This window comes from Trachypithecus francoisi, unplaced genomic scaffold (assembly GCF_009764315.1).
Source record: "Trachypithecus francoisi isolate TF-2019V2 unplaced genomic scaffold, Tfra_2.0 Lachesis_group8, whole genome shotgun sequence".
In the NCBI taxonomy this organism is placed as follows: Eukaryota; Metazoa; Chordata; class Mammalia; order Primates; family Cercopithecidae; genus Trachypithecus; species Trachypithecus francoisi.
Window position 1 is genome coordinate 117,160,481 of NW_022681473.1, and position 15,717 is coordinate 117,176,197.

The window sequence follows — 15,717 nt, forward strand, 5'->3', positions numbered from 1 at the left end:
AAAAAGTTTTATTACAAACAAAACAAATACTTTATTCCTACTCATTGGTAGCAAGACACAAACCATATTAAAAAGCAGAAGATGTGAGTAACAATTAGCATACCTTAGAAGGGAAGGGACTTACTCAAATTTGAAAGGCTAAATAAAATTATGGGAAAAAGAGAAAGTTCAGACAAAAAAATAATCATATGCTAATAAAACAATTCATTTTTATACTCTGAAAATTATTCTTTTAAAATTTAAAATATACTTCTCATTTATTTGAACCCGAGTAAAAAATTTAGTGAGGGTTATCAAGAGTTCCCAATATTCAATCCCTTCCATCATTTAACCTAGACTTTAAAAAATAAAATTTGTGGATAAAGAAATCCTTTGACTAGAGAAAAGGAGAAACTGTTTTTCAGCATTAAACACAAAGACAGTATCTGATGAAAACAGTATATTCACCTATCCAAGTTCTCATAGGTAAACTTATAAAAGATGTTTAATTGCACATGTGAGTGGCAGTGATAATATGATAATATGCAGTGCAAACTTCAAACTTCATCAAGAGATTTTGTGATGCTCTAAAAGTATTAAATTGCTAACTCTGAATGAAAAACAAAAGCCAGAATAAAGTCTCTTAAAATTTGCAACAGTACAACAGAATGAATGAAACACTGGTTCTGTTTTCACAAACTGGTTAAGACATCTTTCTTCACCACTGACACTAAACTGAGAGTTGCTTCATCAGGAGGCATCCTCTAAAAACTTCAATTATGAAGTTATTAACACTACCAGAGATTTAAAATCTAAGAGAGATCTGGGGGAAGGGGGGTGTGAGATGTAAGATCAGAGGCAAGGGTAAGGATCAAAGCCACAAAATAACGAATCTGTACTTAATCAAAATTTTTCATACCCATGCATAAGGCCAACGAAGCAGGCAGGCATGCAGACACACACACGCACACACCACATCCCAAGAAAAAGAGGAAGAAAAATCTATTAGATACAAATTCAGATCAAATCTATTTGATACAAATCAGATACAGGAAGGGGTAGTAGTTCATTATGAGTCTCTACTTGAAATTCCTGAAAGGCTACTACAAAACCTGTCTAACACCTTCTCCTCCTGGTGTTCTAACAAGCCATGTAAAATGCATTTTACAAGTTCAGGGCAAGTTGTGGAATGAGGAGTGCTATACACAACTCAAAACCTGCTCCCTTCAGCTCCAAACCTTCCCCCAGAAAACAGAAAGTCTTATTGGAAAAGAGACTGAAATGCAGAGAAGAGACAGGGGTGCGGGCGGGGGTGGGGAGCGAACAGGACAAAGGAACTGTGAGTTCCACAATTACCTGAACTTCTCTTCCCTTTCTTCCTCTTCACAGTCAGTCACCTGGATTGTAACTTCAGACTCCAACCAGAAGACACTGTCATCCCCTGAAGTGCTACTCTCACTTTCAGTCTCCATCTTGTATTTAAAAAAAAAACAACAACTAGACCTCCAGGCATGGAATAAAAAGCACCAATATTCAGGTTGTTCAGCTCTACTTATGTATACTCAGATGTGTGGCTGGTACCGCAGTGACAGGTACTGGTGCTGGTTTAATTACAGTCAGGGTATAGACAGGAAATCACAGGCAGCACAGTCACTGCGTCTGACTGCCATACTGGGTGACACCTAGACCCTCCCACTGCCTTAGGCTGCGTGACCTACATAACCAAAAGCAGAATCCAAACGAAGGTGATTTTTTACTAATTATTCTGTAATAATGACTTTTCTCAAAGTTTCCACTTAGTAAGTTAAAAATAGGTATTTTCAAATTGCAGGCTTTATTTGTATCCTTTTTTTGATCTCAGACTCCAGAAAGGTAAACAGAAAACTAGAAAGAATACCACCATCCACGGGCCAAGCACATGAGCAGCACAGTTATAGTCTCACGGTTAAGGAGGCTCACAATAAGCAGAGAAGATAAGTATGCTCTAGGGACCTGCCTAGGTTCATGCCTTCCAATATTATACCCATCTTTCCTTCTTCCCAGTAAGGACTGCCATGTGCATCTCTGCTCAAGTACCCAGAGTGAGACATAAAAGCTGGGCTTGTCCACAGTCCTCGAAAGAAAAAGTTTAAGTGTCACAAGTTCAAAGACGCTGACAATAACATCAAAAAAAAAGCATGCAAAGTTTTTACACATTTAAACTGCAAACAGTCATGGTGGCAATAAAATGACTTGCTGGGAAATGAGTGAAAGGTATAGCATCTATGACTGTCAACAATACAACTGTTACTTAGAAAAGAGCCATGTTGACAGAAACTATTGACCTGTTGGATATTCATGGCTATTTGTCTTTTACTGAGCAGCAACGAACTGCAAAGCCCTAACCTTCCATTGTATCTGATTAACTTAAAAATTACAAAGACATCCACTGATGTCTTCTTGAATTTTCATGTTGGAAAATAAAAACCCAAGCACAGTGGCTCACGCGTGTAATCCCAACACTTTGGGAGGCTGAGGTGGATGCATTGCTTGAGCTCAGGAGTTCAAGACCAGCCTGGGCAATGTAGCGTCTCGAGACCTCATCTCTTTGGGGGGAAGAAAACAGCCAAGTGTGGTGGTATACCCTGTAGTCCCAGCTACTCAGGAGGCTGAGGTGGGAGGATCGCCTGGGCCTGGGAGTTCAAAGCTGTTGTGAGCTTTGTTTGTGAGTTTCCTTCTTATGGAACGCTGATGTATTCTGTATCACTATATATTGACATTTGCTTTAATTCACAACTGTATCTAAAGGGGAAACAAGTCATGCATACTACAGCAATTTTATTTCATTAAAATGTCAAAAATAAAAAATCCAACTAATGTAACATGACTCTCTACAGGTAACTTTAAACATAACAGAAAAGGTCTACTTGAATAGAAAATCGAACATTTCATGTTAGAGTAGATTTTGCTTCATTAAACACATGTATTCAAAGGCAGATCTAACTTTGAACTGTTCAAAAAAGCTAAATGATATTTCTATAAAAAAGTTAAAATGGCTATCTTAAAAATACATCATCAGCACTGCAAGGATATATGAACAAAAATCACTTTCAAATAGCTGTTCTTATAAAACCAGAAAAAATAGAAATGGAGGTACTGTATTTTGAAGTCAAACAAGCTTAGACTCAAATGTCAACTGTCATTTACAAATAGTGTGGTCTTAGACAAGTCATAAGGTCTGGCTGTGTCCCCACTCAAATTTCATCTTGAATTGTAGCTCCCATAATTCACATGCGTTGTGGGAAGGACCTGGTAGGAGACAACTGAATCATGGGGGTGGTTTCTCTTATACTATTCTCATGCTAGTGAATAAGTCTAACGAGATCCGATGGTTTGATAAGGGGCACCCCTGTTGCTTGGTTCTTATGCTCTCTTTGCTGGCTGCCATGTAAGATGTCCCTTTGGTCTTCCTTCATCTTCTGCTGTAATTGTGAGGACTCCCCAAGCACACGGAACCGAGTCAATTAAACCTCTTTCCTTTATCAATTACCCAGTTTCATGTATGTCTTTATCAGCAGTATGAAAACAGACTAATACAGTAAATTGGTACCAGTAGTGTGGGGGCACTGCTGTAAAGATACCTGAAAATGTGGAAGCAACTATGGAACTGGTTAACAGGCAGAGGCTGGAACAGTATGGAGGGCTCAAAAGAAAAATGTGGGAAAGTTTGGAACTTCCTAGAGACTTGTTGAATAGCTTTGACTGAAATGCTGATAATGACATGGACAATGAAATCCAGGCTGGGGTGGTCTCAGATGGAGATGAGGAACTTGTTGGGAACTAGAGTATAGGTGACCCTTGCTACATTTTAGCAAAGAGACTGGTGGCATTTTGCCCCTGCCCTAGAGATTTGCAGAACTTTGAACTTGAGGGAGATAATTTAGGGTATCTGGCAGAAGAATTTTCTAAGTAGCAAAGCATTCAAGATGTGACACGGTTGCTGTTAAAAGCATTCAGTTTTATAAGGGAAACAGAGAATAAAAGTTCGGAAAATTAGCAGCCTGACCATGCGATAGAAAAGAAAAACCCATTTTCCGAGAAGAAAGTCAAGCCAGCTGCAGAAACTTGCATAAGTAACAAGAAGCCTAATGTTAATCACCAAGACAATGGGGAAAATGTCTCCAGGACATGTCAGAGATCTTTGTGGCAGTCCTTCCCATCACAGGCCCAGAGGCCTAGGAGGAAAAATGGTTTCATGGGCCAGGCCCAGGGACCCCCTGCTGTGTGCAGCCTAGGGACTTGGTGCCCTGCATCCCAGCTGCTCCAGCTGTGGCTAAAAGGGGCCAAGATACAGCTTGGGCCATGGCTTCAGAGGGTGCAAGCCCCAAACCTTGCCTGCTTCCATATGGTGTTGAGCCTGCAGGTGCACAAAAGTTAAGAACTGAGGTTTGGGGACCTCTACCTAGATTTCAGATGAGTATGAAAACACCTAGATGTCCAGGCAGAAATTTGCTGCTGGGGCGGGGCCCTCCTGAAGAACCTCTGCTACGGCAGTGCAGAAGGGAAATGTGGGGTTGAAGACCCCATGCACAGCCCCCACTGGGGCACTGCCTAGAGGAGCTGTGAGAAGAGGACCACTGTCCTCCAGACCCCAGAATGGTAGATCCACCAACTGCTTGCACTGTGAGCCTGGAAAAGCTTCAGACACTCAATGCCAGCCTGTGAAAGCAGCCAGGAGGCAGGCTGTACACCCTGCAAAGCTACAGGGGCAGAGCTGCCCAAGACCATCGGAACCAACCTCTTGCATCAGTGTGACCTAGGTGTAAGAGACAGTGTCAAAGGAGATCATTTTGGAGCTTTAAAATTTGACTGCCCCACTGGATTTTGGACTTACATGGGGCCTGTAGCCCTTTTATTTTGGCCAATTTCTCCCATTTGGAACAGCTGTATTTACCCAATGCCTGTACCCCCACTGTATCCAGGAGGTTAACTAACTTTCTTTTGATTTTACAGGCTCATAGGCAGAAGGGACTTGCCTCATCTCAAATGAGACTTTGGACTGTGGACTTCTGAATTAATGATGAAATTAGTTAAGACATTGGGGGACTGTTGGGAAGGCATGACCGGTTTGAAATGTAAGGACACGAGATTTGGGAGGGGCCAGGGGCAGAATGATATGGTTTGGCTGTGTCCCCACCCAAATCTCATCTTTTATTGTAACTCTCATAATTCCCATGTGTTGTGGGAGGAACCCAGTGGGTGATAACTGAATCATGGGTGTGGTTCCCCCATACTTTTCTCATGGTAGTAAATAAGTCTCAAAAGATCTCATGGTTTTACAAGGGGAAACCATTTTCACTTGGTTCTCATTCTTTCTCTTGTCTGCTGCCACATAAGACATGCCTTTCATCTTCCACCAAGATTGTGAGGCCTCCCCAGCCACATGGAACTGTGAGTTCATTAAACCTCTTTTTCTTTATAAATTACCCAATCTCAGGTGTCTTTATCAGCAGCATAAAAATGCACCAATACAACAAGCAACTTAAATTGAGTCTCAGTCTGGTAATCTCTAAAACAGAAAAAAAAATACCCTTATGATGTTAATGTATAAAATAGAAACAATGCATATAATGAAACTATAGTAGCACACAGTACAAAGTCCTCAATATAGTCATTGTCATCATTATTGTCCCTGAACCATAAAATGTTTTCGTTACCGTGATTATAGAAAAATTGAAAAAAAATCTTCGATTTCTGGCTTTTAAAAAACATAATCACTCTGTAATTTTTATTAGTCTTAAAAAGAGAGTACTAATCTAAAAAATAAGAAATAAGTCCCTATTAAGCCAGTAAGTTATTTTCTAATTATCTGAATTCCTTCCATGAATGTGAAGTACGGCAAATTAACAATTACAACAGAAATTCATATTCTTCCTTCATCACATTAATACAAGGATTACAAAGTTAAGTACATATAAAATCAGATCAAAAGACAATTCAACATGTCATTTCCAGTGTTCTTAATAAGTGACAGTAAGTGGAAATTTCATAACTATATGAATGAGAACTCTCAAAATTCAACTGACATAGTCTTCTGTTTTTGAGTCCTGTACCTTTCACTGTAATAAGCAAAGATTTAAGTATACTTTCTGGTATTCAAGTTTGAAAAGTATGTAATGTTTATTAATGTAGAAAACCGCCTTCAATAAATATATAATCTCAGCCTGTGCTTTCACTGGATCACTGACCTTTCATTATTATACATTCTATGATCATCATCTCATGTAAATATTGTAGAAAAATACTGTAACAGTATAACTAACTAGAGCCCTCCAGACAATTTTCAACCACTGCCCTAGAGCCTGATATCAGTAACCAAAATAAAAATCAGAAAAGCCTACAGAGTGTGATTCTACTATTTATATCTACAGATAAATCAAAACTACTGTGTATAATCGTTAAATAAAATCTGAAGCCAGTGATGATTTTTCTAGTAAAAGTAAACAGCCACTAAAATACAACATTTACATGTAGTGGTTAAATGAAAACAAAAAAACAAAAACACAGCCAAGTGCAGTGGCTCACACCTGTAATTCCAGTACTTTGGGAGGTCAAGGCAGGAAGATCCCTTGAGGCCAGGAGTTGAAAACCAACCATGGCAACAGAGTGAGACTCCATCTCCATAAAAAAATTTAAAAATTAGCCAAGCATTGTGATGCACATCTGTAGACTCAGCTACTCAGGAAGCTGAAGTGGGAGGATCGCCTGAGCACAGGAGTTTGAGGCCACAGTGAGCTACAATCACGCCACTACACTCCAGCCTGGGCAACAGGGCAAGAGCCTGTCTCTGTCTGTCTGTCTCTCTGTCTGTGTGTGTGTCTCTCTCTCTCTTTTATATATATATGTGTGTGTGTGTGTGTGTGTGTGTACACACACATACATACACACGTACATATACATATACACACATATATATACACTGGTAATAAAAATAGTATTTTTAATACACACATGCAAAGAAGAAAGTCTGGAAAACTAAATAACAAAGATAATGCAGATGATTTTTACTTCCTTCTTTAAACTTATTTACATATTTTTAACTTTCTAACATAAAAATGTATTCACTTTTAAACTTTTTAGTTTTAAAGAACTTAACAGCATGAATTAAAAGATCCACTCTACAGTTTCTTCTTTTGAGTAGGTGGATGCTGTTTTTCTACCCTATATACCACAGAAGTCAATGAAAATGTTTATTGAATACATACACAGGATTGAACAACTGAAAAATCTAGGTACCAGGAATAAGAAATATATGTTCAAAAATGAATGAAGGCAATGTGCATAAAGAAGGCAATATTCTTATACTGACCAAGATAAATCAAAAATAGAGAGAATATGAAAAAAGCAAAGGCAAAAAATAAAATCATGTATGTGATATAAATGAGAAAAACAGATTCTTTTCATATCAAGATCTCAGAATCATGAAATAAATCTATATATCAGGAATTAATTTCTCTTCTAAATGTTTCCCATCCTAACCTATGAAGAACCAAAATCAATGGTATTTAAACCACATTAATAAAGTGATACAATACCCACAATATCTACAAGTACAAGGATTGCACCAACCCAATATTTACTGTTGAATTCATAAGCCACATCACTTTGTCTCATTGCTTCCTCTGTCAAAAAGGTCACAAATCCAACTCAGAAATACTCTGTTCTAACACTAAAGAGCTCAAGGTGCTCTTGTGCAAGGGGGGGTAAGTAACAACAACAACAAAAAAAGAAAAAAACAGGCTACCAGCATAGCAGATTCTACTGAATAAAATCCAAGTAGTGCTTGCTTCAGCAGCACATATACTAAAATCGGAACGATACAGAGATTAGCATGGCCCCTGTGCAAGGATGAAATTAAAGTAGTCAGAGGCCAGAGAGAACAATTCATACATTTACCTAGCTATGGGCACACAGAACAAGCAAGTTGTATCAACTTCAGAATTCCACTGGCAGACTCAACAAATAACAAAAACACTTGCTTTATCAGATACATTCGAATCTAGTGATCTCAGGAAATCCCTCTCACTGGCTAAGCAACCATCTTATCAGTATAAGTGACTACTCGTTTTTGCCTTCAATCTACAGATAAACTAAATCAAAACTATTACATGTTGGTTAAATAAAATCTGAGGCAAGGGATAATTTTTCTAGCAACTTATACAACATGTACAGGTAGTAAACAAAAGCAAAAAACAACCAGTAAAGTAATACATGAATAAAACTTATCAGAATCAGTATCTTTTTAAATGAACATTGGATATTAAAAACGTATCTCTATCTGAAAAGGAATCTGTAGAACTAAAAGAAGAAAATGGGCTACAGTTAATTAAGGTAAAAGTATAGTGTTGAAAATTAGGGACTAACTATGTCACAACTGACTTAGTAAAAGCTCTTGCAAAAATAATGAATATTGAGAATTCTGAAACATAATGTTGCGCCAGGTGTCGTGGCTTACCCTGCAATCGAGCACTTTGAGAGGCTGAGGCGGGAGGATCCCTTAAGGCCAAGATTTTAAGACCAGGTTGAAAAAGGCCCTGTCGAAAGAAGAAAGAGAGAAAGAAAAGAAAGAAAAGAAAAGAAAGAGAGAGAGGAAGAAAAGAAAAGAGAGAGAGAGAAAGAGAAGGAAGGAAGGAAGGAAGGAAGGAAGGAAGGAGAAAGAAAAAGAAAGGGAGAAAGGGAGAAAGGGAGGAAGGGGAGGAAGGGGAGGAAGGGGAGGAAGGGGAGGAAGGGGAGCAAGGAAGAAAGGAAGGAAGGAAGGAAGGAAACAGAGAGAGGAAGGAAGGAAGGAAGGAAGGAGAGAGAGAGAGAGAGGGAGGGAGGGGGGAGGGAGGGAGGAAGGAAGGAAGGAAGGAAGGAGAGGGAGGGAGGGAGGAAGGAGAGGGGGGAGGGAGGGAGGGAGGAGGGAGGGAGGAAGGAGAGGGGGGAGGGAGGGAGGAAGGAGAGGGGGGGAGGAGGGAGGGAGGGAGGGAGGGAGGGAGGAAGGAAGGAAGGAAGGAAGGAAGGAAGGAAGGAAAGAAAGGAAAGAAAGAAACAAAAAATAGCTGGGCATGGTGGTGCACACCTGTAATCTCAGCTACTCAGGAGGGTGAGGTGAGAGGCTTGTTTGAGCCCAGGAGTTCTAGGTTGTGGTGAGCTGTGATTGTGCCACTACACACCAGCCTGGTCGACAGAGTGAGACCGCCATCTAAAAAAAATTACATATATATAATTGCATATATAATTACATATATAAAATTACATATATACTTATGTATATATGTATAATATATGTATATTATATGTAATTATATATAATTTATAAATATAAAATATATATGATGTTGAATTAAAGGAAATAATACTTCCTGAGTTAAAATTTTGATTAAATATGCTATAGTCAATGAGATACAGAAGGCATCTGCTATATTACTTTTACATATTTTAGGACCTTAGAAAATTGTGGTCTTACCATACATATAAACTGTATACATATAAAAACTATACATAACCATACTCCTGGTCACCACTGTTAGTAGACCTCCTCCTAATGTTAATGATACTGCAAATAAAAATTCTAAATGTAAATTCAATGAATAATCAGGGGAGAAAGCAAATGGTCTAAGCAGACTCCCTCTCAGTGAAAAGTCTGGGGAGACGTCAGGAAGTGACTAGGATGAAATCAATAGGGGTAAGGCTATGCAAAACGAAAAGAAAAAAAAGGTTGTACTAACTTTTCAGGCTTGAAAAGCTCAAGGTATTCCATAAATTCAGTAGAGTTTCTCCCACAAAACTACTTGAAGAAATATAATAAATCCAATGTTTTCAATCTACCATTTACTTACTGGTATCCTTACCTGCATAGTTCACTCTGCTTTGTTGAGACTGAAGTCATTTTAGCAACTTGCTACTTATCTTATTCTGCCTGCTCCTCTGCTATTTCTCAGAAAGGGTTGTAAGAGTAAAAATGGGAATCAACAATGACTAGTCACTTAAAGTACTAGAGACCATTCAACTACTTACAAAATTACAGGCACTTTTCTCAAATCACAAATATCCTATCCTCGAGTAACAGAAGCTAAATGCTATACTTCTAAACATTAATTTGAGGTATCTTATTTTGATTTAAAGTAAGTGTATTCTGGTATCAGTAATTCTTCGATTTTATTTTCCTAGGAAGGAGAATCAAGTTCCTGCCTGCTCATTTATTTCTGGAAACAGAGAAGCATTTTTCCCATTATCTTTTGTTATTGAAATTTGTTCTGGTAAGTTTTATCCACTGCAAAAATAAAGTGAACTTTTGAAGAATAAAATATAATAGGGAAGTAGCTCATTAAATACACAGATTTATGTTTAAATTTGAATGATGCATAAATTATGAATTTAATATCTATTTCTTCTGATTTTGCTACAACCAGACATCAATTTTATCATCTCTGGGGCTTTTTATGTTATATTTTCAAAATGAACAATAAATACAAAGTACATTTTCTGATGTCTCAACATTACTTGAAAAATAATAAGGCTGTTTTTAAGTGTCTACTGAGAATTTTCAAGTTACATCACTATTCTAATGTCGCTTACTGATAGGCAATTCATTAAGTTACTGTTTCACTATTACAGGTATTATTCAAGTTACAAGATACACAGCAATTGGAAACAACAGTATTATCCTTGGGTTTCCATTTAGAAATAATGTTGGATTTTTAAATTTAAGAAATTTGGGCTCAGACAATTCAAATTCCTTCTGTGCCACTTATTACCTAAGTGAACTTGCACAATTTACTGAAAATCTCTGAAGATCAATTTCCTCTTCTGAACCGAATAATCATACCCAGTCATACTGTTGAAGTAATTCTTTTTTTTTTTTTTTTTTTTTTTTGAGACGGAGTCTCGCTCTGCCGCCCGGGCTGGAGTGCAGTGGCCGGATCTCAGCTCACTGCAAGCTCCGCCTCCCGGGTTCACGCCATTCTCCTGCCTCAGCCTCCCGAGTAGCTGGAACTACAGGCGCCCGCCACCACGCCCGGCTAGTTTTTTGTATTTTTTTTTTTTTTTTTTTTTAGTAGAGACGGGGTTTCACCGTGTTAGCCAGGATGGTCTCGATCTCCTGACCTCGTGATCCGCCCGTCTCGGCCTCCCAAAGTGCTGGGATTACAGGCTTGAGCCACCGCGCCCGGCCCTGTTGAAGTAATTCGATGAAACAGTATCAAGTCCTATATAGTAGATGTTCAAAAAAAAATGGAAGGTATAATATAATAATAAAACAAAAGTACTTGGTGAATCTAGGTTTGGATCTACTAAAATGTTTAACTCTTCTGCAAAAGGAAACAAAATTCTCATTTATTTAACTTACTACTTTGGTTTTTCCTGATATATGTTAGATACTATGATGCTATCCTTCAAAGCAATTACCACTAAACACTTAGTATGTACTCAAATACCATTTAATTTAAATATTTTAACTTTTTTATTATGGAAAATTTCAACCATATACAAAAGTACAGACAATGGAATAAATGAACCAATAGGTATCTATTACTCAGCTTTAACAATTAACAATGGCTCATCTCCCCACCCCCATCTGACTGGATTATATGTAAATCCTAGATATGATATCATTTCATCCATAAATAATTCAGCATGTATCTCTAAAATATAGTATTTTTAAATAAAAATATTACCTTAGGAATCCACTAATCACTCAATTACCACAAATATCCACTCAAGGTAAACTTTTCCAACTGCCTTGAACCTTTTTTTAAATTATTTACTGAAACATGGTCTCACTCTGTCACCCAGGCTGGAGTGCAGTGACATGAGAGTAACTCACTGCAGCATCAACCTCGTAGGCTTAAGTGATCCTTTTGCCTCAGCCTACCGAGTAGCTAGGACTACAGGCATGTGCCACCATGCCTGGTTAATTTTTAAATTTTTTGTAGAAATAAAGTTTTGCTATGTTGACCAGGCTGGTCTCAAACTCCTGGTCTCAAGGGATCCTCCTTGCCTGGGTCTCCCAATCTGCTAGGGTTATGGCCGAGAGTTGCCACACCCAGCCATTGTTTTTTTCTTTTTTTAAATAGCTCATTCATTTGAATCAGAAAGTCCACACATGATATTTTGGCAAGTAAGTCTCTTAAGTCTCTTTTCCCCTTCCTCCATTTTTTATTATCATATATGGTTGAAGAAATCAGGTTCAGTATATTCTCTGACAGTCTTTATCTTGCTGATTATGTCCCAGTAATGTTCTATAGGTTCCTCTAGCTCTTATATTTCCTGTAAGTCATTCATTCTTTTTTTGTGTGTGTGAATACACTTTAAGTTCTAGGGTACATGTGCAGAACGTGTAGGTTTGTTACACAGGCATACACGTGCCATGGTGGTTTACTGCGCCCATCAACCCGTCATCTACATTAGGTATTTCTCCTAATGCTATCCCTCCCATAGCCCCTTACCCCCGGACAAGCCCCAGTGTGTGATATTCCCCTCCCTATGCCCATGTGTTCTCACTGTTCAACTCCCACTTATGAGTGACAACATGTGGTGTTTGGTTTTCTGTTCCTATGCTAGTTTGCTGAGAATGATGGTTTCCAGCATCATCCATGTCCCTGCAAAGGACATGAACTCATCCTTTTTTACGGCTGCATAGTATTCCATGGTGTATATGTGCCACATTTTCTTTATCCAGTCTCTCACTGATGGGCATTTAGGATGGTTCCAAGTCTTTGCTATTGTGAACAGTGTTGCAATAAACATACCTGTGCACGTGATTTATAATCCTTTGGGTATATACCCAATAATGGGATTGCTGGGTCAAATGGTATTTCTGGTTCTAGATCTTTGAGGAATCGTCACACTGTCTTCCACAATGGTTGAACTAAATGTATTCCCACCAACAGTGTAAAAGTGTTCCTATTTCTCGACATCCTCTCCAGCATCTGTTGTTTCCTGACTTTTATGATCGCCATTCTAACTAGCGTGAGATGGTATCTCACTGTGGTTTTGATTTGCATTTCTCTAATGACCAGTGATGATGGGCTTTTTTTCATGTTTGTTGGCTGCATAAATGTCTTCTTTTCAGAACTGTCTGTTCATATCCTTTGGCCACTTTTTCATGGGGTTGTTTCTTTTCTTGTAAATTTGTTTAATTTCTTTGTAGATTCTGGATGTTAGCCCTATGTCAGATGGATAGATTGCAAAAACTTTCTCCCATTCTGTAGGTTGCCTGGTTCACTCTAGCTTTACTGAATGGCTTACCTTGATGTTTTCTGCCATTTCTTTTTTTTTTTTTGAGACGGAGTCTCGCTCTGCCGCCCAGGCTGGAGTGCAGTGGCCGGGTCCCAGCTCACTGCAAGCTCCGCCTCCTGGGTTTACGCCATTCTCCTGCCTCAGCCTCCCAAGCAGCTGGGACTACAGGCGCCCGCCATGTCGCCCGGCTAGTTTTTTGTATTTTTTAGTAGAGACGGGGTTTCACCATGTTAGCCAGGATGGTCTCGATCTCCTGACCTCGTGATCCGCCCGTCTCGGCCTCCCAAAGTGCTGGGATTACAGGCTTGAGCCACCGCGCCCGGCCTTTCTGCCATTTCTATAAGCCTTCTAAAATAAATATTAATCAAAAGAACAAAAAAAATGATAAAATAATAGAAAGTACAAAGAGAAAACAACCAATGAGCCAGAAATAATCTGTTCTTGCAACATCTTAAGAATGTATAAACGGGGCAGCTATCCAAGGCAGGGCACATTTAGAGGTTTCAAATGTTTCTCTTGTAACCAAAATGGGCTCCTTTGTCCTCTCCCACCATCTACGACATTTCTATATCCTCCCTTACAATCCACTAAGAAGGGCATTACCTGCACACAACTGAACAATCTGTGACTATTACTAAGATTCCAGCTAGTATGTTTGCCACTCTGATTCATTCCTACCGTTTTAAAAGAATAATATAAAAGCTATGTGAACTTTGAAATATCCTTAAAGTAGAGGACAGAAACATTATAAGCACTCCTATTTGGTCAGGAAAGAGGAAGCAACTTATCTTAGAATGAATTCATCAGTTTCATAAAATGCAGGAACAGACCATTCTAGTCTATTAAACTTCATTCTCCAACTCTAGAGATCAAAAAAAGATTTAACTGTAACAGGCTGCACATCTGAGAAAACACAGATTCATGACATGATATTAATGCAGAGAAACAGACATTAATAAACCTTGGTGAGCCTGGGCATCCAGCATGTTAGTTACAAGTAACATAGTTTTGTCAAGGAGAACTAGATCTCCTCCCACTGACTACCCAACAAGAAAACATACTATTTGGCCAGTGCACCAGAACCCTCAGATCAAAGAACAGTTAAGACAGTAACAGATTCTGAAAGGATCAAATATATCCACAAATTGAGGAGGAGTTCTTAAGTAAACAAATGGAAAAGCCAATTCATCACGCACTGCTTGTTTGGCCACCTTCAAACAACTGGCCAGCGATCACCATCCATTCTGTCATTTTCTTTTTTTTTTTTTTTTTTTAAGACTGAGTCTTGCTCTTGTTGCCCAGGCTGGAATGCAGTGGAACATAAAATACAAAATACATACCAGCATAATAAAAATACCACCTTAAACTAGTATCGCAGTTTACTATTTTCAAAGCAATTGGACACACTGCAAAGAAAAAGAAAATAACAAGAGACCAAAGAGTGGAAATTTTCCATCTAAAACAGAAACTTTAGAGTTCTAAACTTTCACAAAGAACAAAGTATTCAGAATTGAATTCACTATAGTCCTTCAATTAACTATATAATCTAACATTAAAGAGCTTAATAATAAAAATAGATGTGACACATTCCAAGAAATGAGTATGCCACGAGAAAGTATGGTAATTTAAACAGCATTGTTTTCCAAGGAAAAAACTCTAAGACTGTTTCTTCAAAAGAATGGCTTTAGAAGAGAGATTCTTAACATTTTTTCTCTGCCCCAAAACAGTTCGAGGATACACACAATCTCATTAGTCACAACGGACTCATAACCTATTTAGAGATTTATTTTGATAAACAATTTTAAAAGCAAATTATCTTTGAGTGTGTCAAGCTGGTTAAGCATTCAAACCTTAAGGTGAAAATTATTTTAATTAGAACTTAATTTAGTTGAAATCAGAAGCACAAAAGAAGTTAAAGAGAGGCTAGAAAGGAAAGGGGCTGGACGGCATGGAGTCTCTGGTCAGCTAAGGGCAATATGAGAGGAAGACGGACAAAGAAGAAAAAAATGAAGTAGGATTCTAAATACAAATAGAGAGCGCTAAGGATTTGTCTAGGCACCTGGAAGGGTACCTTCCCTGCACATGCCTTGACAGGAGCTGAATTCTTACGTGAGAAATGGCTTGGAAGACGCAAACAGAAAACAGCCACTGGGCAAAACCATCATGTTTCTCAAGACTGAAACACTGGTTCTATTTCTAGTTTATAAATTTTGCAAAATATGGTAAAAAGTTCTGAAAAATGTAATAAATGATGGCAAAGAAAAGTAAAAAAGATTTTTCTTCTCTTTTAAAAGTATAAAACTGAAGATCATAAAATCAATTCAGTGTATGAATACGTTTTATCAAATATAATAAACTTAGAAAACGAAGGATACCACTTAAATGTAACTCTAAAAATTCACAGATGAAATAGACATAAATCGTAACCAGAATGTTGGGGGATATCAGTAAGGGTCCCAATATATTCTTCCTCAAAAT

At 38.3% G+C, this 15,717-nt stretch overlaps 1 protein-coding gene and 1 non-coding gene across 4 annotated transcripts in view; one reads left to right on the forward strand and one right to left on the reverse strand.

Annotated features, from left to right (window-relative positions):
• Positions 1–15,717, reverse strand: part of ARHGAP32 (Rho GTPase activating protein 32) — a 310,104-nt gene that overhangs the window by 215,515 nt on the left and 78,872 nt on the right. For 2 of the 3 annotated variants that reach the window (XM_033208053.1, XM_033208054.1), the window contains exon 1: positions 1,336–1,451. The exons of the other annotated variant lie outside the window; for it this stretch is intronic. In XM_033208053.1, coding sequence (XP_033063944.1) covers positions 1,336–1,451 — 116 coding nt within the window. Of the gene's footprint in view, positions 1–1,335; positions 1,452–15,717 lie in introns of those variants that run through there. 3 annotated transcript variants of the gene reach the window in all.
• LOC117081822 lies at positions 7,798–7,906 on the forward strand. Its single transcript, XR_004436304.1, has one exon. It is a non-coding gene; the product is annotated as a U6 spliceosomal RNA (small nuclear RNA).